The sequence below is a fragment of the Xyrauchen texanus genome, chromosome 18, assembly GCF_025860055.1.
Source record: "Xyrauchen texanus isolate HMW12.3.18 chromosome 18, RBS_HiC_50CHRs, whole genome shotgun sequence".
Classification (NCBI taxonomy): domain Eukaryota; kingdom Metazoa; phylum Chordata; class Actinopteri; order Cypriniformes; family Catostomidae; genus Xyrauchen; species Xyrauchen texanus.
The window spans coordinates 42,217,544-42,245,082 of record NC_068293.1 but is presented as its reverse complement, the minus strand read 5'-3'; the positions used below and the strand labels follow the sequence as shown (position 1 = coordinate 42,245,082).

Here is a 27,539-nt window from a genome sequence, read left to right as displayed (position 1 = left end):
ATAGTGCACAAATCATATGAACTATTTTATGGTGATTTTAACATTTTTTGGAGCAGACAAGACCTTTACAATTTCTCCTTTAGTGTTCCATGGAATAAATAACCGCCTATAGCTTTGGAATGACATGAAGGTGAATAAATGATGACACAATTCTCATTTTTATATGAACTATCCCTTTAAGGGCCACTTAACTATGTTCCTCCAGAAAGTGATTACAATTTTGAGGTTGGCATGTGGTATTTAAGTAACCATTTGAAAACACATCTACAATGAAGCATCTATGGCTAAATGGTGACTAAACGACTCCACACGCACCGTGTTCATGTCGATTCCATTGGTGTAGGTCCATGAGTGTTGGAAATACTCCTCCAGTCTTTGTCGGAGTGGATTTGGGATCTGATGGAAACGGATGAACTCTTTGACGCGGAGCATCTGCGTGTGGTAGCGTGCCGTACCAGAATACAGCCGCTGTATGATGGCAGAAACATTGCCGAAAATGCTGGCGTACATCAGAGCTGGAGAAAACATGAACGAGAGATGAACACATGAAAGAAATGTATATTGCATGACATATATAGTTGAATCTGGACCTAAATGATCTTTGTATGTTGCATATGTTTGTAGTTCCCATGAAATGGCTTGAAAGTGATGATGTATTTCCTAGTGAACATGATTTTCTAATTGCTTTTTCTAATCAGGGGCAGATGGCACTAGGGTATTATCATTTTAGAGAACATTTGATTGGACACAATTTTGGATATGTCCATGAGTGCAAGAAGTTTCATCAATAATTTGGGTCTGTTTTCCCATAAAAATATGTACTGTAAATGATATCTTCGGACCCCCACCTCGAACCAAATTAGTTGCGTCTCCGGGGAGGACAGCAGGCGTTGTGGCTGATAGGCTAGAGGCCGGGCCGCCTTCCCCTCTCACCTGCCATGGGCCTGGGAAGACAGGCCACCAATGACGCCGTTGCCCCACGTGCCCCGGACTTAGGAGAGGAGCGTGTGCGGCCATTGGACCCCGCTCAAACCTGTGCCATTTCTTGGACATATCCCCGACCTTAACAGAGCCCAGTTTCACCACGAGGATGCAAGATTCCCCATTTATTTTGGACAATTTCCCCCATGGATACTATTATGCCCATTTATGAACATTGTATGTTTATTATTATTTTCAATAAATGCCTCTCAGAGGCTTGACGCCACACCCACTGAGTCTGTCTCTTGCTCACACAAAAAAATCAATTTTAGATTTCAACATTCTCTTTGCAAATAGAATTGAATAGAAGAAGAATAAGGAGCTCAGGTATGGCCCCCTCAGAGCCCAGATCTCAACATTATTGAGTCAGTCTGGGATTACAGTTGAGACAGCCGAAATAGAAGAACTCTGGCAAGTTTTCCAAGAAGTTTGGAATATCCAATCTGCCAACATCCAAGACAAACTGTGTCCAGGTGTACCTAGAAGAATTGGTGCTGTTTAAAGGCACAGGTGGTCACATCAAATATGAATTTAGCTTTTTTTATGTTTACTGGAATTTGTATGACATTTAGTGATAAATGAAAACTGTTTATGGCATTATTTTCGAAGACATCCTCAGTATGCAACATTTTTCACAAGTCCCTTCATTTTTTGCACAGTACCATATATATAAATATACACACACATTCAGGGACCACTTTATTAGGTACACCTCTACATCTACTGCAATGATCTAATCAGCCAATTGTGTGTCAGCATTGCAATGCATAAAATCATGCAGATACGGGTCTGAAGCTTCAGTTAAAGGAATGATCTGGGTTTGATACAAGTTAAGCATAATGTTGATAACCACAAAAAATCATTTCAACTCGTTCAACGTTTACTTTAAAAAAGGAAAAATCAAGGTTACACTGAGGCACTTACAATGGGAGTCAATGGGGACAATTTTGGAGGGTTTAAAGACAGAAATTGTCGTTTTAGGGTTTGTTGACACTACATCTTCAATGTAAGTTAGTTGCAAAACTGGCTATAACTTTACACAGAAAAGGTTAGTAATTTTATCTCATTAAAATCATGTTTACATGCATATCCTTTTATCCTCTTAGTAAAAAGTAGTTATACTTGTAAAACACTGAGTATTTAATGTTCAAATGTTCCATTGTAAATGTCTCACTGTAACCCAGATTTTTTTGTGTGTGTGTGTTAATCAACATTATGCCACAAATGCTGTTGCTTGAGCTTAACTTGTACTTAACTGGAACATTCCTTTAATGTTCACATCAACCATCAGAATGGGGGAAAAAATGTGATCTCCGGGATTTCGACCATGGCATGATTTTTGGTCACTGAGTGTATATATATATATATTAGCGTTGAGAAATATTATGTGTTAATTTGTGTGATTAATTGTTGACTGTTTAACCTGTTGATACTCACCACTTTTTGAGCACAAACCATGAAAATGACATACCTGAACTTAAATGGTTGCATTTACTGGACCCTTTGGAGTATGGACACAGTTGTAGTATCTTTTGAAAGAAGACACTTTGTGCTTTATTTCCCAGGTTTCAGAATTAATATATGTTGTTATTTTTTAAAGTTAGAGAAGCTGAAGTTTATAGTAATGGAAATATTTTGTGCTGAACATGTTTTTATGATCTAAAAAAACAATAGATAGAAGTGCCAAGACAACCCAGAAATACAATGTTCTCAAAGACACGAGTCTAAAGAAGTTACGTTTCAAATTTGAAGATGATCTAATAATAAATGAGGTTCCTGCAGCTTTTTCTCTGTCAAATCTCTGGAAGTGTACAGTGGTAAAATCGAGGCTCTGCCTTTCAAGATGGCACAAAATCTGACGGCACTGCTCGGCTATTATGAATAAAACTACGCCGCATTTTTAAAAATAGACTTTGGAGACAGGCTCGTTTTGTTTATGAGACTCTAATATATAAGATCATATACAGTTTTACAGCATGAATGCTGCTCAGATTGCAGTTTGTTGAAGAACGATGATGAAGGGTAATTCTTCCAGGCGAGATCACATGTAAACAATGGAGAATATATAAATATTTCTCAGATTTATCACTTTTATGGACAAAAAGTGCTATTGGATGTTTTTAAATGAACGCTTGTCATGGACGATTGACCCAAGTGTGTTGAACTGGATTCATCTGTATATTTGTACTGGCACAAATAACTCAATTGCTGTTTCTGGAGGATTGTTATCGTGAAACAGAGATCGGATATCAATGTTGAACCCTTAGACCTTTGAATAGATGTATAATTTGTTAACATTAATTACATTTATAGATGGTAAATTATATATTAAATGTATGCAGTGTGACGTCAGCACCGCATGGGGGAAATGCGTATCAATAGGTTAACTCTTAATTCAACTATTAATTAATGCAGTATTATATATATATATATATATATATATATATATATATATATATATATATATATATATATATATATACACTCACCTAAAGGATTATTAGGAACACCATACTAATACTGTGTTTGACCCCTTTCGCCTTCAGATCTGCCTTAATTCTACGTGGCATTGATTCAACAAGGTGCTGAAAGCATTCTTTAGAAATGTTGGCCCATATTGATAGGATAGCATCTTGCAGTTGATGGAGATTTGTGGGATGCACATCCAGGGCACGAAGCTCCTGTTCCACCACATCCCAAAGATGCTCTATTGGGTTGAGATCTGGTGACTGTGGGGGCCATTTTAGTACAGTGAACTCATTGTCATGTTCAAGAAACCAATTTGAAATGATTCGAGCTTTGTGACATGGTGCATTATCCTGCTGGAAGTAGCCATCAGAGGACGGGAACATGGTGGCCATAAAGGGATGGACATGGTCAGAAACAATGCTCAGGTAGGCCGTGGCATTTAAACGATGCCCCATTGGCACTAAGGGGCCTAAAGTGTGCCAAGAAAACATCCCCCACACCATTACACCACCACCACCAGCCTGCACAGTGGTAACAAGGCATGATGGATCCATGTTCTCATTCTGTTTACGCCAAATTCTGACTCTACCATCTGAATGTCTCAGCAGAAGTTGAGACTCATCAGACCAGGCAACATTTTTCCAGTCTTCAACTGTCCAATTTTGGTGAGCTCTTGCAAATTGTAGCCTCTTTTTCCTATTTGTAGTGGAGATGAGTGGTACCCGGTGGGGTCTTCTGCTGTTGTAGCCCATCCGCCTCAAGGTTGTGCGTGTTGTGGCTTCACAAATGCTTTGCTGCATACCTCGGTTGTAACGAGTGGTTATTTCAGGCAAAGTTGCTCTTCTATCAGCTTGAATCAGTCGGCCCATTCTCCTCTGACCTCTAGCATCAACAAGGCATTTTCAGCCCACAGGACTGCCGCATACTGGATGTTTTTCCCTTTTCACACCATTCTTTGTAAACCCTAGAAATGGTTGTGCGTGAAAATCCCAGTAACTGAGCAGATTGTGAAATACTCAGACCGGCCCGTCTGGCACCAACAACCATGCCACGCTCAAAATTGCTTAAATCACCTTTCTTTCCCATTCTGACATTCAGTTTGGAGTTCAGGAGATTGTCTTGACCAGGACCACACCCCTAAATGCATTGAAGCAACTGCCATGTGATTGGTTGATTAGATAATTGCATTAATGAGAAATTGAACAGGTGTTCCTAATAATCCTTTAGGTGAGTGTGTATACATACACAGTACTTCACTAATATTTTTCCCCACTTCTTATGGATAAAATTGACATAAATTTCCAAGAGGTACACGCTCGATTTGATTGAACATCCTAGCACAGAAGCTGGTTGTGTGGAGCAGAGCAAGTTTGTTTATTATGCGCATAATAAACAGGAGAAAGGAGACCTCACCCGCAAGCGGTGAGCCAGAGATCGGGCAAGCTGCGCAAAAGAGACCCAGCGTGTGTGCGAAAGACTCTGAATGGCATTAAGAGGAAATAGTTTTGAGATTTTAAACTTCAGCATTCAGTTTGTTTTATATCTGTAGGTCTAGTGTCTAAAAATGCATTTGCAGTGTACAATTAAATCTATTGTGCCAATAAGGTTTGATATGCATTGAATCTACCCATATATTTATCTTAATATTAAGGTATTTAAAGGAATCATTCACCCAAAATTTGAATTTGCCCTAATGTCATTCTAAACTTGTTTTCTGTTATTTCAGTGGAGCACAAAAGGGGAACTTTAAAGCATCTTTTAAACATCTTTATGCAGCTTTTTTCCATACAGCAACAGTTTAAAGTGACCGCAACTGTCCAAACATAACAAAAAGCTCTATAAAAGTGGTCAATTGGTCAGAATATTCAAAAGACCCATGATAACTTTGTGTAAGGAATTTTCAAGCGTTACTGGATTGATGAACTACTTTTAAGCTGCTTAAAAATGTTCCTTTTGTGTTACACAACAAAAAACAAATGACTGCATACATGTTTGTAACGACATGGGTGTGAGTAAACGAACTCTGGGTGAACTTTCCCTTTAAATAATTTAAACAAGTATTTTATTTAGACTTACATCCAATTAGCATGACACAGATGGAGAAGATCTTTTCTGAGTTGGTGTTCGGGGAGACGTTCCCAAACCCCACGCTGGTCAGAGAGCTGAAGGTGAAGTACAGTGCAGTCACATATTTATCCTTGATGGACGGACCAGAATTCGGGTCACTGTAGTTGTATCTCTTTCCAATGGATACCCCGAGATTATCGAGCCAGCCAATCTTATGTTCCAGGAACTGTTTCTCAACATTTCCAATGGCGTACCAGATGCAGGCAAGCCAATGCGCAATTAGAGCAAATATACACATTAGGAGCATCAGAACTGCAGCGCCATATTCTGAGTATCGGTCCAGCTTTCTGGCAACACGAACCAATCGCAGAAGTCGCGCTGTCTTCAAGAGGCCAATTAGAGTGGTCGTCTGGGGGAAAAGAGAGGGTGCTTGTTAGTTACTTGCATTCTCTATAACAGGTTGCCTTTTACCAACAAAGGTCAGCCAGTTTAGTTGCTACCGTACATTCCAAACAGTTTCTTAATTAGTATTTTGTATTGCTACCAGGAAATAAAACATTCTTAAATGATATATACACTGGCGGCCAAAAGTTTGTAATAATGTACAGATTTTGCTCTTATGGAAAGAAATTGGTACTTTTATTCACCAAAGTGGCATTCATCTGATCACAATGTATCAGTCAGGACATTAATAACATGAAAGATTACTATTATAATTTGAAAACAATGTTCAGAACGTCTTAAACTACTTCAAAGATTTCTCATCAAGAAATGCTCCATGTGCAGCAATGACAGCTTTGCAGATCCTTGTTATTCTCGTGGTCAGTTTGTCCAGATGCTCAGGTGACCTTTCACCCCACACTTCCTGTAGCACTTGACCTTTCACCCCACACTTCCTGTAGCACTTGCCATAGATGTTTCTGTCTTGTCTGGCACTTCTCACGCACCTTACGGTCTAGCTGATCCCACAAAAGCTCAATGGGGTTAAGATCCGTAACACTCTTTTCCAATTATCTGTTGACCAATGTCTGTTTCTTTGTCCACTCGAACCTTTTCTTTTTGTTTTTCTGTTTCAAAAGTGTATTTTTCTTTGCAATTCTTCCCATAAGGCCTGTCCCCCTGTACATGAAACTGGTGTTGAGCGGGTAGAATTCAATGAAGCTGTCAGCGGAGGAAATGTGAGGCGTCTATTTCTCAAACTAGAGACTCTGATGTACTTATCCTCTTGTTTAGTTGCACATCTGGTCTTCCACATCTCTTTCTGTCCTTGTTAGAGCCAGTTGTGCTTTATCTTTGAAGACTGCAGTTACAACTTTGTATGAAATCTGCAGTTTTTTGGCAATTTCAAGCATTGCATCGCCTTCATTCCTCAAAATAATGATTGAATGACGAGTTTCTAGAGAAAACTGTTTATTTTTTGCCCTTTTTGACCTAATATTGACCTTTAGACATGCCAGTCTATTGCATACTGTGGCAACTTAAAAATAAACACAAAGACAATGTTAAGCTTCATTTAATGAACCAAATGGCTTTCAACTGTGTTTGATATAATGGCAAGAGATTTTCTTGGACCAAATGATCAATTTAGCATGATTACTCAAGGATAAGGTGTTGGAGTGATGCTGCTGTCTAGATTTTATCAAAAAAAAAAAAAAAAAAAATCAAATAGTGATGGTGCTGTTTTTTACATCAGTAATGTCCTGAATATACATTGTGATCAGTTGAATGCCACTTTGGTGAAATAAAGTTTTCTTTTATTTCCTCCCAAAACAGCTAAATCCGTACATTATTCCAAACTTTTGGCCACCAGTGTGTATATATATATATATATATATATATATATATATATTGTAGATTTTAAACTAGATTTTTAAAAAGATTTTTCATTTTTATCACCTCATTTGTCAATGACCCGAGTGCGGATTTGTTGGATAATTAAACACTGGAATGTAAAATCCGGCCACTCTTGTAAGGTCAAAAGAGATTTATATTTAGTATAATTAAGCGTCCATCTTTTCGTCATGTCCAGCTATAACTCAGAAATGTGATTCACTGTGAACAGAATCCACTAATGAGTTTTTAATGGTGCGAGCAGGCCTCTGTCCACCCTTCTCAAAGTGGGAGCAAAATAAAAATGACATGCTTCGCTCACCATGCTTGCTCGCATACACACTGTCAGCGCTCGTATGCATGCTATGCTATGCTGACAGATACATCCATTAAGATATATGCTAAAAATAACCACTGTGGGATCTAACCACGCTTTGTGATTCCACAGTGTAATTGCCAGCTACAAATGATCTCCCAACAAGGGACGGGGCTGTAGATGTCGAAGAAGCCCACTTCTTCAGGGACCCGCGCACTGCAACTTTATCCAATTAATAGATTTCAACCGCAAATGAGAATTGATCTCGTGCCTGCTGGACTTGGACATTCACCAAGCCTGGACCACAGCAGTGTGGCTACGGCAAGAAGTTAATGCCATAAAGTCTGGTCCATGTTGGTAAAGAGATCACTGTTCGTTATGTTTGTATATGCGGTTTAGGGGCGGTATTATATAAAGTAGTTGATAAGGTACCACAGACCAGCTTGGAAAAAAAAAAAACATAGTTTAATATTGAAAGTCTGGGTCTGGGCTAAAGGTTAAACAAGGCTTAAACAGTAAGGTCTACACATAAATGATATTAGAAATATTTTAAAACATAATATTTTTATAACATCTGTTAGTTTTATTAAAAATCAACCCATGGGAAATCAAAGTGCCCTAAGTTGAAAAATAAAAAATAAAAAAATGCGAATACATGTCGACCTTCTTCACTAGCTAGCTACTATAGGTTGTGCTTGTAAACAACTTAGCGAAACTTATCCACCAACTAGACCAACACCAAACTAGCACTAACCATCATAACCAGCCTGGAAATTCATACTGGTCTAATCTGGTTTTTAAAGCAGGGGAGTATAGCCAATTCACAGACATCCCAACAATATTACCATTTCAGCATGCATGTGTATAAGAGACCATTATCTCAGAAAATACATGAATATAACTAATCAGTGATTTACTTATTCTCTCTAAAAAAATGTTTTTCTCTTACAGAATATCCAGCATGCATGTTGTGTTGACAAGTACAACTATGACATAAAGCCCAGCAAATATCATTAAGCTGCGGTCGTAGCCAGAGTGCTTTGAAAAGAGACCTGAAGCCTTTAAATGAGATGCATCCTGCAGCTACCTGCCATCTGCCTGGCCTAGCTCATTCCCTAAGTAGTACACACACACACACACACACACACACACACACACACACACACACACACACACACACACACACACACACACACACACACACACACACACACACACACACACACACACTCACGTTGTGTTTCCATGTTTTATGGGGACTTTCCATAGACATAATGGTTTTTATACTGTACAAACTTTATATTCTATCCCATGACCCTAACCCTACCCCTAAACCTAACCCTCACAGAAAACTTTCTGCATTTTTAGATTTTCATAAAAAATAATTTAGTATGATTTATAAGCTGTTTTCCTCATGGGGACCGACAAAATGTCCCCACAAGGTCAAAAATTTCGGGTTTTACTATCCTTATGGGGACATTTGGTCCCCACAAAGTGATAAATACACGCTCACACACACACACACACACACACACACACACACACACACACACACACACACACATCATGCTCTGCCTACTGACCATACAGCACAGCAAATCCATCTGGCTGACTACAGAGCATATGCAGTTGACCCTAAAGCACCCTCAATGGTGCAGTCATCTTTGCATTCGTTAAAAGCACAATCTCAGTTTCTGAATAATTGTGAAAGCATTTTTAAGCATTGAATGAAAGGATGAATTAATGCATATGCTTGCAACTGTTAGTTGTGATTGCACCATTCATAGTGGAAAATTAGGGCTGGGCGATAAATTGCATCTCAATATTGCTTCAGCCTTTTCTCCATAAATTACTCAACACGGATGTATTTGCTTTGAATTCTCTTAAAAGCATGATTTGTTTAAAAAAAAAAATTATGCCAAGTGGATTTTTTACCCCATCTCATTTAAACATTTAAACATTAAATCAAAGTACGGTATATTATTAAAATAGTTAAATCAGAGTTTGGTATCGATTCATTGGAAAACAGACAGTTTGCAATGATTCACAAAAATGTATTGCACCTACTCCGATGGGCAGTTCAAACCGAACGTGTTCTTGTGTTAAAAAGCTAAATACAACGAATACAACAAAATGCAGATGCATCGAAAAAAGCTTTTAAAAGTTGCATTTTTTATTTCATATTTTTAAACCTGAAACGGTGTCTAAAAAATAGGTGCATTTTGAACTGATTCACATGAATCACACTTAGTACCTCTAAGAAGACGTTCAGCACATTCTTGTGCTTAAATAAGCTAGATGCAGCGTAATGCATATACAGTAACGCAAGTGTCGCGTGATGCCCTTTTTAAAGTTGACGTTCTTCTTTTGACCTGAACAGATGTCTATAAATATTGTGGCGCAGTTGAACTAACTCACAGAACTGAATCACACTAATTAACTCTAAAGGGTCGTTTAGCCCAAACGCGTTCTTGCACACAAAAACAAAAAGCTAAATTAATTTAGGGGCCACCATTTCTTGTTAAAACAGTGTATGTTTACTGTTACAGTACTGTTACAAATGTTGCCTACTATGCTTACATATATCCAATTGCAAAAATACTTGCTTAGAGGAGAAATTCTAAAGAAAGTGAACGATTTCGTGTTCGGGTCAGGTTTCGGGCTTAAAATCTGACTGTGCCGTTCAGGCGGTCACACAGTCTCGTGCATGGGTCAGGTTCGGGTTTCATTTTAAGGCCCGTGCAGACCTCTACCCAGCTCTTAGATGGGCCGGTTCACATTGGATGCCTACATTTATTATCACTTTAGTTCTACTGCACTCTGCAATGATGTTAGCATTAAGCAGAAGGAATTAAGGCCACTCACATCGAATATGACAATATACAGAAGTTTCAGTCTTCATTCTGAGCGCCTTGATCATTGTTCTGTAAGACACCAGTCAGATTGCCAAAGGACAGGGCTCGGAAGCACCACCCTTTGTGGGGTCCATTACATTGCTCTGGGTGAAAAATAAAGGCAATGGAGCCAATAACCCTTTAACAGCACCAAGGATTTGAAGCGACATTTGTCAAGAGTAGAGAAAGGAGAAGGTTGCAAATAGAGTTTATCGATACATTAAAGTTTTTGCTGGCGATATGAAGCTCTGCCAAATCATAATGATCTTAATGAGCTTTTTATTTTTAGATCATTGAATTTTTGAAGACCATGTCATTACAGTTTTCACAATCCTTCCTTGTCTTGCAACTAGCGAGAGTAAGATTGCAAAGACAAGTTTCAATAGCATCTCTGATTTAGAAACAAAGTAGACAAAAATGCTGTTAGACCCTTTTTCGCAGTTCACGTGAATGCAAATGTTTTTGCTACGCAAGCCCTATTTTGTGCATGTTGCATTCTGAAATCAGTCCGAGTATGCATTGCATTGTCAACATTGATTGAAGAGATTTGTCTATAGCTGGATACCTGAATACTAAACATAGCCAGACATCCAGTTCAATGGCACAAACAAATCTATCACCCCCATTGTGCTCTGATTTTTAAAACTTTTTTGTAGTTTTGTTTCCGCCAGTGCGTTTGTTAAAAGGATAGTTCACCAATATTGAGACATATGAAGACCAATGCTTCATTTTGGGTGAATTATTCCTTCAAGTGTGTTCAACAGGTCCGTGGACTTGCAATGCATTGGCCAAGAATTCACATTTTGGTTTTTGTACTTGCATTAAGTACGTTTCTGGCCTCAGATATGTTAAGTTCAATTCGATTTTGAGAATTAGTTCAAACGGTCCATTTAGTTGATCTTTTAGTTGTTTCACTTTCCAGCAAAGCAGTACGAGTATGGAACTGCCAGGAAGGACAAAATCAATAAACTTAACAAAACATAAAAGAGCTTGTCCAAAGTCTAAAAATACCTCATATGCCATCAAATAATAACATTTCCAGTTGGTCTTAATCTGTAATTCCATTCTTTAATATTTTAAAAGCCAGTGCAGGTCTTGCGGGTTGTCTATGGCTTGGACACAGTTGCTGTTGTTGGTACAGGCCACAAAGCTGTGAAACCATATGCTCTGATGTGCCAACAGCTCACGATAGGCCACTGATGGGACATGCCCTCATAAACAACCCGAGCGGCTTGGCAATGATTCACTCGCTGCCTGTAAGCTGTTCAAACATCAGTTTTCTGTTTTCTCACCCCTCTTTCTCATCCTATTTGGTATGTTACTAATCCAAATAGATGCATTCAGTAATGAAGGCCATTGAGAAAAACAAAACATACAGTACATTCTGATACAGTAATCCCTGACTTGCTGAAATAGTTATGCTCCAGTTGTAAGAATCAGCCTCCCACCAGCTCTAGGAGCTTTCTGGCCTTTAAAAGCCCTAGCTCTGATCTACATAATGGACACATAGTGTAAACAAACAAATAAATATATGGATAAACAAACAAATTGTTTAGACCAGTGGTCTGAGGTGGTGGTGGCGTAGTGGGCTAAAGCACATAACTGTTAATCAGAAGGTCACTGGTTCGATCCCCACAGCCACCACCATTGTGTCCTTGAGCAGTGCACTTAACTCCAGGTTGCTCCGGGGGGATTGTCCCTGTAATAAGTGCACTGTAAGTCGCTTTGGATAAAAGCATCTGCCAAATGCATAAATGTAAATGTCTCAAACCTCCAGCCTACAGTTATAACAGTTATAATTAAATCTATCCATTTTTAATTTACCATTAGCTTTGGGTTGATTTTCAGCACAAGCTTCACTTTTATTTTTTCATCTTTTCATTTTCAGGGGCAGCAAGTCTTTTCAACGCATCTTTAAACATTGATTTCTAGGGGCCATTTACACAGGTCACGTTTAGATGCCAGTCTGTGCTGTTTTGGAATTGCTTTTTGATGTAAACATGAGCTAGACGAAAGTCTTTGATGTCCGTTGCCGGCGTTGCGACCCATCTCACTGATTTTTCGGCATCTCATGCCATCAGCATGGGGACTGGATAGCTCAGTTGTAAAGACACTGTGACTCCAGCCAGGTCTCCTAAGCAACCAAATTGGGCCAGTTGCTAGGGAGGGTAGAGTCACATGGGGTAACCTCCTCGTGGTCGCTATAATGTGGTTCATTCTCGGTGGGGTGCTTGGTGAGTTGTGCGTGGATGGCGTGAAGCGTCCATGCACTATGTCTCCGTGGCAACACGCTCAACAAGCCATGTGATAAGATGCGGATTGCAGGTTGATGGTCTCAGATGTGGAGGCAGCTTGGATTCGTCCTCCACCCCCCGGAATGAGGCCAGTTACTATGTGACCACAAGGACTTAAAAGCGCATTGGGAATTGGGCATTCCAAATTGGGTGAAAAATGTCACCTGCATGAGCCATTCATTCATGTGCTGCGTCGAAATTTTCCAACACGTTCTGTGTAAACGGAAATGTGGACTCCAACACGGCTTATTACAGATCTAAAACAAGAATATACTGTAGTTCAAATTCATGGTTGTAAAAACACCTGCATGTGTTGAATCTTTAAAATACGTCCACTGACAATTAAATGATCACGGGGCACTCCTTCCCCCAGACTTATGGTGAAACGATCAACATTATCCCCCCTAAACGTACATTTACATTTATGCATTTGGCTGACGCTTTTATCCAAAGCGACTTACAGTGCACTTATTACAGGGACAATCCCCCCGGAGCAACCTGGAGTTAAGTGTCTTGCTCAAGGACACAATGGTGGTGGCTGTGGGGTTCAAACCAGTGTCCTTCTGATTACCAGATTGCCAGTTATGTGCTTAGACCACTACACCACCACGTACAAGTGCCACACCAAAATTTGCATCCTAATGTGCCCTGCCCTTAATGGCAAACAGCACCTGGCTAGTGACCTCAGGTCATTATTTTTGAAGACCCCTAGTTTAGACTGTCAGCCAAGTGTGAACGTAACCAGATTAAGTTACTGTGTCACTTACTTCATCTGATCCCGATCCAAATATGAGCAGGTCAAAGGGTATCGCTGCCACCATGTCTATAAGGAACCATCCTTTGAAATAATGTATGGCAATCTTCCCTGGATGGCTCACCACCTCCTCGTTCAAGTTAACATATGTTGTGCGAAAATTTATGAGGATGTCAATGATGAACATGATGTCTACTATTAAATCAACAACGTTAAGAGGGCTGCAAGAGTATCCACACTTGCGTCGTTTCTGTTCCTCGCTGTCATTGAGCAGAAAGGCAGCAGAATAAGGGGTTAAAATGGCCGTATAGATGACCAGCAGCAGAATAAGCCAGTCCCAGACTGCTTTAAAAGGGCTGTAGTGGAGAATAGTGAACTTGTCCATACGTGGAGTTTGGAGCTTGTACTCTGGTAATACATCTGCACCCAGCGACAGCACCTGGAATAGAAAAGGCAGACAAAAACGTGGTTATTGCATCACAAAAAAAAACAAAAAAGAGAGAGAGAGAGAGAGAGAGAGAGAGAGAGTAAAATTTTTCTATTGTGAAGATTAATGCATTTCAATTGTACGTCAATTTACAATTCTGTGAAAAAGTATTTGCCCCATCCTGATTTCTTCTGTTTTTATGTATATCTCGTACTAAATTGTTTAAAAAATTCTAACAAAATCTAACATACAACCTGAGTAAACATAAAATACAGTTTTCAAATATATATATTTTTATTGAAGCAAAAACTTTATCCAACCCTATTTCACCCATGTGAAAAACTAACTGTCCCTTTAAACTTAATAGCTGGTTGTGCCACCTTTAGCAGCAACGAGTGCAACCAATAACTGGAGATTAGTCTTTCACAACACTGTGGTGGACATTTGACCCACTCTTCTTTTCAGAACTGCTTTAGTTCAGCCACATTGGAGGATTTTCGAGCATGAACTGCCCATTTATGGTCCTGCCACAGCATCTCAATCGGGTTCAAGTCTGGACTTTGACTAGGCCACTCCAAAACTTTAATTTAGCTTCTTTTGGGCCATTCAGAGGTGGACTTTGGATCATTGTCGTGCTGCATAATCCAGTTGAGCTTGAACTAACAGACTGATGACCGGACGGTCTCCTTTAGGATATTCTGGCAGACAGCCGAATTAAAGTTTCCCTCAATTATTGCAAGTCACCCTGAAGCAGTAAAGCATCTCCACACCATCACAGTACCACCATCATGCTCGACCGTAGGTGTTCTTTTTGTGGAATTCTGTGTTTGATTTATGCCAGAATCTTGTCAGTGCTGCAGAATACATTGAAGTCTATGAAGTGAGTGATATTTATAGGTGTAAAGGGTCATCACATGACTCACTTAATGGCTGCAGAATACATTGAAGTCTATGAAGTGAGTGATATTTATAGGTGTAAAGGGTCATCACATGACTCACTTAATGGCTGCAGAATACATTGAAGTCTATGAAGTGGGTGATATTTATAGGTGTAAAGGGTCATCACATGACTCACTTAATGGCTGCAGAATACTTTGAAGTCTATGAAGTGAGTGATATTTATACGAGTAAAGGGTCATCACATGACTCGTGTCAACACTTCAGAATACATTGAAGTCTATGAAGTGAGTGATATTTATATGAGTAAAGGGTCATCACATGACTCGTGTCAACACTTCAGAATACATTGAAGTCTATGAAGTGAGTGATATTTATACGAGTAAAGGGTCATCACATGACTCGTGTCAGTGCTGCAGAATACATTGAAGTCTATGAAGTGAGTGATATTTATATGAGTAAAGGGTCATCACATGACTCGTGTCAACACTTCAGAATACATTGAAGTCTATGAAGTGAGTGATATTTATATGAGTAAAGGGTCATCACATGACTCGTGTCAACACTTCAGAATACATTGAAGTCTATGAAGTGAGTGATATTTATATGAGTAAAGGGTCATCACATGACTCGTGTCAACACTTCAGAATACATTGAAGTCTATGAAGTGAGTGATATTTATATGAGTAAAGGGTCATCACATGACTCGTGTCAACACTTCAGAATACATTGAAGTCTATGAAGTGAGTGATATTTATACGTGTAAAGGGTCATCACATGACTCGTGTCAGCTCTGCAGAATACATTGAAGTCTATGAAGCGAGTGATATTTATACGTGTAAAGGGTCATCACATGACTCGTGTCAGCTCTGCAGAATACATTGAAGTCTCTGAAGTGAAGGGTTTTTCATACACAAGTTTCTGCTTCACCAATAATGTCTTTGAGATACTAAGCAACAAGAAATATTTAAAAACTGTCCAAATTTGTGAAGAGACATTGAATGTCTCATAATTTCTTTTAATTAAATATTACCTTATCGTTTACGAATATCATAGACCCCAGTTATTGAACTAATTTAAATTCACCAAGAAAACGCTTTAAATATGAACAAGCCCTTTTATTACTTTCTGCTATTAAAGCAACTGCAAGCCTTTTTTCTCTCTTCCAAACACGTTTTCAATGTGAACACCTCCTGCTTTTTTACATGGCAAACTGGTAAAATTGTCCCTCAGTGACGCTTTCTGCAACTCTTGTCATCTGGAGGGCGATGCAGCACTTGACGCAGGCATTGAACGGAGCGACGACACTAATCATACTCGGACTGAAGGAAGACGATAGATCTGCTTTGTTCTTTTAATTCTTAAACACTATAAAGTCTCTCTGTAGATTTCGGTCATGAATGACTCAAAATGATTCACTGACTCACTCATGGCACATAAGATGCTCATTTGTCGCCACCCAGTGACATTTCCAGAAGGGGTCACCGAACATAACCCGAACTAAAATGTATGTAACAGAAGCCTCACCAAAATACTCTTTATTTTGCAGCTAATTCTGCACAATTGTAAACTTGAATAAACATGAATCACTAAAATAGCTGGAATTGGTGCTTTTAGCTTATTCTTTAAAAAAAAATATCCCCCCAAAAAAATTTCGTGGACCAGTGATTGTCTTCCTTTTTCGCCCCTAATGAGTTTGCATCCCTGTAATTTGTTGTGGCCTTTCAGGAAATAATCTGCAAATTAGTTGTTTTTTCACTACCCAGTTAACACTCTTGCCACCTGTGACCTCACACAGCGTAGACGACCTATGTGACTAGTTTATTTTAGTTTTATTTGCATAGCCGAATTTCAAACATTACAAGTAAACACGCTACTAAGATGGACAGAAAACATGGACAAGTTCTTGAAAAGGAAAAATATTGACGATGGTTAGCCGATGTGGGATAGAGGTGTGCCGTAGAATTTTTTAGTCGTAAAAAGTGCCGTGGCAGAAAAAAGGCTGGGAAACACTGACCTAGACATTACAAGCTTAAAATCTAAATCACCATAATTCATTAAATACAGGTTCACTTGCAGAGAGTATAAAGATATATGCAACCACAATTTGTTTTGTGTGTTGAATTGTTGACTGCCAAGAGCATAAAACATCCAAAATTAAATTCATTGCGATCATTGCTGGGCAAATGTAGTTTATGGAAATATTAATACATTTAAATGTTTGATTTTAAGTATCTGTCTTAACCATTTTGGTACTTATATTATTAAAATGTAATCTCTCATAATAACTGTTTATTGGTTTACTTGACACCTGTCAGTCACATATCCACAGGTTTATTATTGTAATATGTGACAGTTTCACTGTCTCACATATTTCCCAGCAGTTATGATTTATTTCAATACAGTTGATGCAATATTTCACAGAAGCCGACAACTGAGTTCTTTCACATTTCATAACCGTATCATTTCAGAGCATAAATGACATAAATTGTCATACACGTATGTCTTTAGAGACACTGTTGAAAACTCATCTTTTCTAGAACTGCTTGAAAAATGAAGCATAGTTGTCATGCAACTCAGGTTATTTAATACTGTAAGTTATCAAGGCTTAATATAAAATGTTGTTATTCAGATAACAAAATGCCCGAAGCCTTAATCTAATTAATAAAATATATTTATGACTGAATTCTGAGTGAATGAGCCTCAATTGAAGCCATTGTAAAAAGCCAATAAACACACAACACACAAGTCAAATAGCTTGCAAAGGGTGTTTCACATTGACTGTAACGTCCCTATTTTGCAAACCCACTGAGTAGCATCAGATTCCCCCCTTTTCTCCCCAATTTGGAATGCTCTAAGTCCTCATGGTGGCGTAGTGACTCGCCTCAATCCGGGTGGTGGAGGATGAATCTCAGTTGCTTCCGCGTCTGAGACCGTCAATCCTTGGATCTTATCATGTGGCTTGTTGAGAGCATTACTGCGGAGACATAGCACATGTGGAGCGTTCACGCTATTCTCCGCTACATCCACGCTCAACTCACCACGCACCCCACTGAGAGCGAGAAAGACATTATGGCATCCATCCATCCATCTATCCATCCAAGCCACTTGTCCTGTGCAGGGTCACGGGTAGTGATGGAGACTAAACCAGTGCAAAGGTGGTTTGATGGTCTTAGCTGGTTCTAGTTGGTCTCCCAGTCTCGCCAAGCTGGTGTTTAACTGGACAGTCCACAACTCTATTAAAACCAGCATTGCCAGGTTAGGAGACAAGCTGCCCACCTTAGGGGCCATTGAGACTGTGTTCTTGTTCTAACATGTTGTTGCACAAAAAAAGCTAGATGCAGTGCAACAGAAAGCATGTGCCTTGATTTTTAAAAGGTGACATGCTTTTCAACCTGACATGCTGTCTAAAAATGTGGTGCTCATCTGCAAGATTCTATAAAAAACAGCAAAACTCGACACAATGTTCAAAAACATCTGCTGACAAGTTTTAGTAGGGCCCTTACAATGGAAGTTAATGGGGCCAGTCCATAAACAGTAAAAATACACACTGTTTATGGGGTTTAATGGCGCCACGCCGCCATGACAATAAAGTTGTTATATTGGATATAAATTGACACAGATAAGGTAAGTGAACACACTGAAATCACATTAACACATACTGTATAAAGTTTGCATATTGTGGCTATAGTTCTGAAACAGCGAGTGCTTTAATGTTTATGGACTGGCCCCATTCACTTCCATTTAAGTGCCTTTCCTTATTTAAGTGCCATTTAAGTGCCTTACCTTATAGCTTTTCAAATAAATGATGGACGAATTAAAATTATTCTTTGTGGTAATCAACATTATTCCATATATTACATTATGTGGTCAACTGGTATTGAACCCAGAAGATTAACAGATTGTGGCAGGGTGGAGGGCGGGGCTGGGTCGTGATCCTACACACCCGGTCCCGTATTAGGCTAATTAAGCCTCCGAGAGGGATAAAGGTCGACTGCAGAGGATCGTGCGGGAGAGAGAGATCGTTTATGGACATGTCCGTCATGTGTGTGTGCTTGTCTTTTGTATGAGTTTTATATTAAACCATTATTTATATTGACAAGCCGGTTCTCGCCTCCTCCTTTCCATTGACTGCTTTACACTGGTGCCGAAACCCAGGAAGGAGGAGGGATACCCCGTAGTAGAGTTCTTGCCACAACTGTCCACCCCAACGGAGCAGCTGCGGCCATCTGCCGGGGGACGAGGAGCCCAGCCGCCTGGAAGAGGACGATGGCCGCCGACCGCGAGGGGAGAAGGGGCTCCTAACCGACCACCTGTAACGGTCAGGGCCGCTGCCAGGGGCACGGGAGTCGCCTACCGGCCGCTGAAACGCGCCATGGTTTGGGACCGCCGACCGCCTGGAGCGGGAGAACCGCTGCCAGGGGCGGGGGAGACCCCTTCTGTTCCCCGAGAACGCGGCGGGGTGTTCCGTCCGCCAGGGGCTGGAGGTCTGCCTCTGATCCACCCGGAGAGGCGCGGCTGTTGTCCGATAGAGGGTGGAGGAGTGGCCGAGGAACAAGCTGCGGCGTATCGGAGAACTGGCGAGTAAGTGGTTTTTTTTTTCATCTCTCTCTCCTCTCTCTCTCTCACTGCCGCTCTGCGTTGGCCTTCTCCCTCTCTTTAAAATTTTACAGTGTTTTTTTGGGGGGTACTACACTGTTACAGGAAGTACCCCCCCAGTTTAATTATTTATGTTTCCCTCCCCTTGTCCCCTCCCTCGTCCAGGTAGAAGGGGATGACCTGCCGGCAGATGAGGCTTAGGGCACGCCCTCCCCCAGGGAAAGAGGGGGGTTGTACGTCATGCTGGGGGCTCCCCAGCCTGAGAGAACGAGGGAGGAATGTGGCAGGGCGGAGGGCGGGGCCGGGTCGTGATCCTACACACCCGGTCCCGTATTAGGCTAATCAAGCCTTCGAGAGGGATAAAGGTCGACTGCAGAGGATCGGCAGGAGAGAGAGATGTCCGTCATGTGTGTGTTTGTCTTTTGTATGAGTTTTATATTAAACCATTATTTATATTGACAAGCCGGTTCTCGCCTCCTCCTTTCCATTGACTGCTTTACACAGATCTTTAGGGTAGATTGACCGTAGTTGAACTACTTTAAATAATGAGTAACACAACAGTTTCAGAGTAGCTTCCCCAACACTGACACACAGTACACAGTGTGAGCGAACAAGTCTATCTTCCAAGGACTGAAAGAGAAAGTTTAGTTTACATTTGGTCTCACACACAGAGCCAACCGTAGTGCTACAGAATGAGTCATATTTCAGGATAAATTTCCCCAAGGTTCTTGAGAATCCATCTTCGTGCTTGGATGGTTTTTTGACGCCTTTTAGAGTCACTGACAGAGAAATATTCTAAATATGGGTGAGATAAGGCAACAGATTTGAGTGTGTTAGTGAGCACGTAACATAGTAATTAGTGGTGTTTGCCCAATATTCTCGCACTCATCGTTTAGTAGTATCCTCATTAGCATTTATTTGCATACACATGTCTGTTAGCTGCATTTGTCACGTAATGTTGGCTACGAAGTAGAATTATAGTTAAATTATGCAGGAGAATTAGATACTGCTTGTTTTAAATCATGCAAGCGCTTGACACATGCAATTTTTCAATTAGATACACTTGTGAAAAATGATTGAAAAACATAAACGGAGGCCCGTACAGTCCGACATACTGCATTTCCAAGTCTAACAGGATATTCAACAAGAGAAGGAGCAATTTTTGGAGCCTTTTGGAGTCAGGTGGTTGGAAGGAAGGGAATTTGAAAAATAAGAGGGATTTGTGAGGTCATTCGATAAGGAATGTTGTTTCAGAGGTTGATCAAGTTATTACTGTTCATTAAACCTTGCAGTCTTACCTGTGTGACCTTTTCTGTGACATTATGTGTCCTATCTTTGACCTTTGGTGCGATGATGGTTTTCTCTGAGGATGGGGGGGAAGACGCTTTCTTATCGTTGGCTTCAGAGAAGTTGAGTGCGATGAGAGGTATCTTGTTGATGGTGCTGTATTTGTTTAGATTGGAGTCTGACGTTGATCCCAGCAGACTGGACTTCAGATGGTTGAACGGTCCTGAAGGTAAAAACATTTTATTTTAAATAAGGCTGTGAATATGTTACAACAAATAAAATAAAAAACAAAGTTTTTCACCTTGGCTAGGGCTGGGCGACATATTGAATTTTTACTATATTTTCGTGATGATTTTGGTGGCGATATAAACTTAAGCAACATAGTGAATATTTTATGCTGTACAATTTGTTTCGCTATCATTGTAAAGTTGAAAGTGTAAAGTTACACTCACCTAGAACTTTATTAGGAACACCTGTACACCTACTTATTCATTTGATTATCTAATCAGCCAATCATGTGGCAGCAATGCACCGCATAAAATCATGCAAATATGGGTCAGGAGCTTCAGTTAATGTTCACATCAACCATCACAATAGGGAAAATTGGTGGCATGATTGTTGGTGCCAGACAGGCTGGTTTGACTGGTATAACTGCTGATCTCCTTGGATTTTCATGCACAACAGACACTATAGTCTCTAGAGTTTACTCAGAATGGTGCCAAAAACAAAAAACATACAGTCAGCGGCAGTTCTGTGGACAGAAACACATTGTTGATGAAAAAGGTCAATGGAGAATGGCCAGACAGGTTTGAGCTGACAGAAAGACTACAGTAACTCAGATAACCACTCTGTACATTTGTAGTGTGCAGAATAGCATCTAAGAATGCAAACACATCGAACCTTGAGGCGAATGGGCTACGACAACAGAAGACCATATTGTGAACTATTTTTAGGACCATACTGTTCCTAATAAAGTTCTAGGTGAGTGTATATTCAATATTACAGTACAACTTATCGGGGCCTGGGTAGCTCAGCGAGTATTGACGCTGAATACCAACCCTGGAGTCGCGAGTTTGAATCCAGCACGTGCTGAGTGACTCCAGCCAGGTCTCCTAAGCAACCAAATTGGCCCGGTTGCTAGGGAGGGTAGAGTCACATGGGGTAACCTCCTCATGGTCGCTATAATGTGTTTCTCGCTCTCGGTGGGGCGTGTGGTGAGCTGTGCGTGGATGCCGTGGAGAATAGCGTGAGCCTCCACACGCGCTACGTCTCCACGGTAACACGCTCAACAAGTCATGTGATGAGATGCATGGATTGACGGTCTCAGGCACGGCGGCAACTGAGATTCGTCCTCCGCCACCCGGATTGAGGCGAGTCACTACGCCACCACGAGGACTTTGAGCACACTGCAGTGATGCCCATATACTGTATTTATTGTGTTTATTTAGAGTCCACAGACACACTACATTAACCCCAAAACCTAACCTTAACCATACCTTAGAAAAAATATCCTTGGTTTTACTACAGTAACCATGGTTTCAGGCGGGAAGGAGTGCGATCGACAGACACCGCCTCTGGATCAAACCCTTATCGACATTCACCGTGAGCAAATCACTGCGATGAAATCAACATTTATATACATTTTTTATTTATTATTTTAAGTAGTATTAGGAAATATTAAGAGTGGAAACAGGAAATCGGATGGGAAAAAGAGTGTGAAAAAAGGCGGATTTGAACCGCAGTTGCCAGGATAACACCACATTCACACACCATCTTTACACCCCTAGACCCACTAGACTTTGGGGGTGCAAATAGTCACTCAGATAGTACTTACTCATTTCAAGCTTGTCATGGACCACTCTGACAAATCATTCATGCTTAAAGCAAAATTATGCAGTTTTGTAAGCATTCATCAATAATAAGAATTAGTGGAAGAATTGTTGAAACTTACTAGCCATTTATTGAACAATGGTGTCTGGTATAAAATAGCATGTTGTCACCTTTTATAACAGCAATAATCCACTCAAGGCCATGTGTTGCATATGGTCAGGACCCCAATGTGAAGCACAGGTTTTTTAGTTTTTTGCGATAATGACCGGCTGACTGTGGATTGTCCTGTTTTTATATACCTACTTATCAAATAAATAGTTACATGGACATGAAATAATGATTTGAGTTAAATTACATTATTATGAGTCTCCAGAAATGGCTGAATACCACCTCCTTTGCATCAGTTGGTGTTTATCTTGAGAAAATGGTCATCTGATGGATCATTTGTCCCACTTTTTGCCATACTATTCGGCAAATAAATAATTTATAATACTTTATTTGCTCATGTAGAGACAGCAGAGAAATACAAGAATTCCCCAACACGAGAAATACGAGGAGGATGACTCGCAGAACCCAGATAATAGGTGAAATATCACTTTATCCCCGGTGTGTGGTCATTATTCAGGAATATCAGACTGCTGGATGGCATTATAGACCAATCAGAATCAAGCATTCCAGAGAGCAGTGTAATAAAGTGATTTAAAGGGATGTTTGTCATTTACACGGAAACTAGCACCACTGAAGTGAATTGCAAAAATATACAGCTTTCCGAATACGCCCCTCATCTGCTGTTGTTCGAACCGTCAGATAGTCCCACCCCAATCTCACGCTATTGGTTGAGTAATGTTGTTGGGGTGGGTCTAAACAAACACAGGCATTTTATAGCACCACAATGTAGTTATACACAAAGTATAATACTGTGCAGTACACACTACATACTGCCAAGTAATTGTTTACTTGGCATTATGGCAGTAATAAGTGAAACATCAGGCATTATTCAACAATAAATGCATGTATTTTGCTCTCTTGTAAATTGCATTAAATTGCATAAATTTGCTGGCATTTCATGCATACTATATACTGCAGCTAGAGTAAGAATATTTTAGTGTGCTGTTCTGATCACACTTGTAGCTATGGCCTCTTGTGGCTTGTTGATTTAATTTGAAGTGGGATAAGATTCTAAATAAATATCTTCAAAAGATGAAAGTGGTGTGGATTGCCTACTGGTTAACCGCTGATGGAAGCCTGTATGTAACATTGATTTTCTGTCCTGACTTTGAGTCGAAGCATCTGTCTCATTGGAGATAGCCATTCTTCTCATATCTGAGCCATTCTAATCCATCTAAACTCATCTGAGTCCAGTCCAGATCTTTATAATAGCAGTGAACGTTCTGCATAATAATCAAGACATCAATAGCCAGTTGAGAGGTAAAATCAGACAGAAAATGGATAATCTTGAAGTTTGGAATTTAACGATTCCTGTTCTGGTTCTGATTTCACTAAACGATTACGATTCCTTTTCGGTTCCATTAACTTATAAAGAAGAATGTGGCGGAACGACCCGCCACTCCCTCTCGTCATCATCACCCCTCCTCAGCCAGGCTCATGACGGGAGTGGGCAGGAGAGAGAAGACGCACATCATTGACAATATAAATAATAGGGAAAGGGGGGTGTACGTCATGCTGGGGGCTCCCCAACCTGAGAGAATGAGGGAGGAATGTGGCAGGGCGGAGGGCGGGGCCGGGTCATGATTTTACACACCCGGTCCCTTATCAGGCTAATCAAGGGATAAACGTTGACTGCGGAGGATTGTGTGGCAGAGAGAGATAGTTTACGGACATGTCCGTCATGTGTGTGTTTGTTGTCTTTTAAGTTTATAATTAAATTATTATTTATATTGTCAAGCCGGTTCTCGCCTCCTCCTTTCCATTGACTGCTTTACAAACAGATTCGTAAGAAACTTTCATTTAGGAATTGGACCACACTGGTCATACTGTATGTTTCGCACTGTAAGAACCAACTCATAAGAGTCATTTGTTCGGGAACCACATTAGACCTGTCACAATGTGTGTTTTGCATTGTTTGTTCAAAACAACCGAGTTGAATAACAATCGGTTTTCAGTTCTCAACCCAATTTATATCACCCTTTTGGTTTGATAACAGCATACAATGAAGCTTGCATGAACAAAACCTGATGATCATATTTTCCAGCATGATTTGAGAATGTCCCAAAGAGCATCTTGTGTGATTTATTGGAAGCAAGAAAAGCTGACCGTCTGTACAAAAGAGTTCAGACGATCAATCTGCATAATAGGAAACATTTCTTTGTTTCAAAATGTTTCAAAATCTTTGTTGTTGTTTTCAAGTCTTTAAAAAAATCCCAAATTCTTAAAGTCGTTTGGAACCCAATGTACAGTTAAATGTATGCATTTGGCAGATGCTTTTTCCATGATATGCATTTTGGCAGTATGTGTGTTCAAAACCCACAACCTTTATGTGGTAAGCAGCCAAAGACAGTTAAGCATTACAACAGAATTTATTGTTACCATTCACACTGTGCCCATGGTCTGAACTGCAGGAGTAAAGAGACGCTAATGCACATTTAATGCATTCTCTCAAGCAGCTTCATGAGGTGCATCCTGAGATGCTTTTGAACTAAACCCATTTTCTTGCCATCACTAATGTTGTGCGCTATCAGTTCAGCTACAGGAATTTCTTAATCTCAGGGTCTCGTATAAATGAAACACTCACCTTCACTTGTGTGCCTGTCCATAAACAGACGTTTGGAGTTCGCACTAAGCCCTTCGATGTCATGGACCGAAGAGGCTCGTCTTCGGCTGCACACAATGTCTCTGGAGATGGCCTGAGTGAGGCAGGTGGTGGACTGGGCTTGAGAAGGACTGGGACGGTCCCAGGCGTGTTTGGGTGATGACTGATCCAAGGGTACCGTCACATTGACCGGGGACGAGGGATGACTGGAGCTGATGAGCGCCCGTGTGTCATTGGCCTCTTCTGGACTGCAACTGCCCTTGGTGGGCATCATGGCTGTAGAGTCATCGCTGGCCCTGGGAGAGTCCACCATGACCGTGTCTGGATCGTCCTGTGGGAGAGACTGCTTGCTGGCACTCAAGAGCTTCAAGGCTCGCAGATGAAAACTCAAGAATCTTCCTTTCCCTGGAGGAAGTTTGAAAAAGAAGAGAAAAAAGATGACGTTTCATGAGATTTAATTTGTGTCCTTTGACAACCTAAAACTAGCAAGAACCATGTAAATAGCATGCTGGTCTTAACTGGTCTTTTCAACAGGGAAGACTGGGGCATTTAGCAACAATACACCTATACAGTGCAGCTTAATGGTCAACATTAATTTTAGCAATACAACTTCCCCCGCAGAGCAATGATCTAACATATGGCTCATTTGTTTAGTCAGGCCTATAATGATCCCAATGGCCTTTGAATTCATGCCTCAGTATACGTTCTGCTTTTAATTAGCAGCTTATTACATGGGTTTTCATCAAACAAATCCGCTGCTTCCCGTGGAATTCAATGTTTCCTCTACAGTACATCAGCTTTGAAGAGTAAATTGAAGTGCAACTAGTGCTCATTAAAAAGGTCTATTTTAAGAAGCAGCTAATTCATCTGCACCGGGACTTTCACTCTTGAGTAGTCCTTCAAGAATGTCCAGAATTAAATAATGCTATGATGTCACTGAGTGTATTATGTTATGAACTTACATCCCAAGTAATTTGCAAAACTTTGCAAACCTTGCACCTAATTAGCTAAAAGACCATTTAGCAGGTCATTATTAAGGTCTGTTTTAAATCTTGTGAGCCTCCTGGCTGTCTACAACTGTACCTACATAGCTACCTGCCTTGTGAGGGGCTGTCAACCTGGTCTCACAGAATCATGTTAGTATATCTACATATTTGCAAAATGATTTTTACATGGCTTGTTGTACGTCTCTCAGCAGATTCTTGGAGGATTGAGCACTAGAGACACTACAACAGCAATGTCTTTTATTCACTGTCACACAAATCGAGAGTAAAACAGCAGATTATCAGTTCATAAACACTTACTTATCACCCTGTTCCTTACTTAATGCTATCTTATGACATCTAAACACATTTACTATAGCGTGTGACTCATTTTAACACATGCATTACATAAACAACTACATTTACAAGCTTGTTCGAGTGCGATTTAAATTGTGCAGCGTTGCACTTGTGATGTAAAGGACCGGAGTACGAGTCCTGAAGAGCATGCGAGTCATCACGTGAACCGAAAGTGTCATAGAATCTCCACAAAATGACGTGCTTGTGTTTTTCATCCCACATTTGGTTTTCTGACACTATCGGTTAGGTTTAGGTTAAAGGTTTAGGGTAGGAGGTTGGTTTTGTCTATTTAAAACTTGATAGAACATTAACTTTAAAAATCCCTTGAGTTTAGCGGCACACAGAGGACATTTCTCATCAGATCTGCCATGTATAAAGAGCTGCATCATATTTTGCAGCCTCTTGGCTCGGGACCGTTTACACATGCATTCTTGCACAAAAATTGCTAGACGTAGAGCAAGGAATTTAACCATTCGCAGGTGTCTCGAGAAAATTTTCTACAAGTTCAAGTTCTTTTTAATTTCACTTAAAGAAAACTGTGAGATATGGTGCAATGGCCAAATATGTCTGTCTAGCATATATTTACATACAAAAACAAAAACAAATGAAAAACAGTGCAGATGGACGAAAACGTATTAGGTGTGAACGGCACGTAAGGCAGCATAGCAAACGAAATAAAACATCACGCGTGATGATTTGGAATACTTTACATGGGCAGCAAATCCATGCATTATACTAACAGATTTCTATAAGCGAACGACACCAGGGACAACATTTATAATTC

At 40.3% G+C, this 27,539-nt stretch overlaps 1 protein-coding gene across 1 annotated transcript in view; it reads right to left on the bottom strand.

Moving 5' to 3' along the window:
• The window catches only part of LOC127659347 (potassium voltage-gated channel subfamily H member 7-like), a 97,734-nt gene that overhangs the window by 20,212 nt on the left and 49,983 nt on the right, over window positions 1–27,539 (bottom strand). Inside the window, exons 4-8 of the mRNA XM_052149126.1 lie at window positions 25,398–25,820; window positions 20,827–21,038; window positions 13,619–14,044; window positions 5,527–5,926; window positions 316–515 (exon numbers count right to left, since the gene is read on the bottom strand). Of these exons, the coding sequence (XP_052005086.1) occupies window positions 316–515; window positions 5,527–5,926; window positions 13,619–14,044; window positions 20,827–21,038; window positions 25,398–25,820 (1,661 nt within the window). The remainder of the gene's footprint in view (window positions 1–315; window positions 516–5,526; window positions 5,927–13,618; window positions 14,045–20,826; window positions 21,039–25,397; window positions 25,821–27,539) is intronic.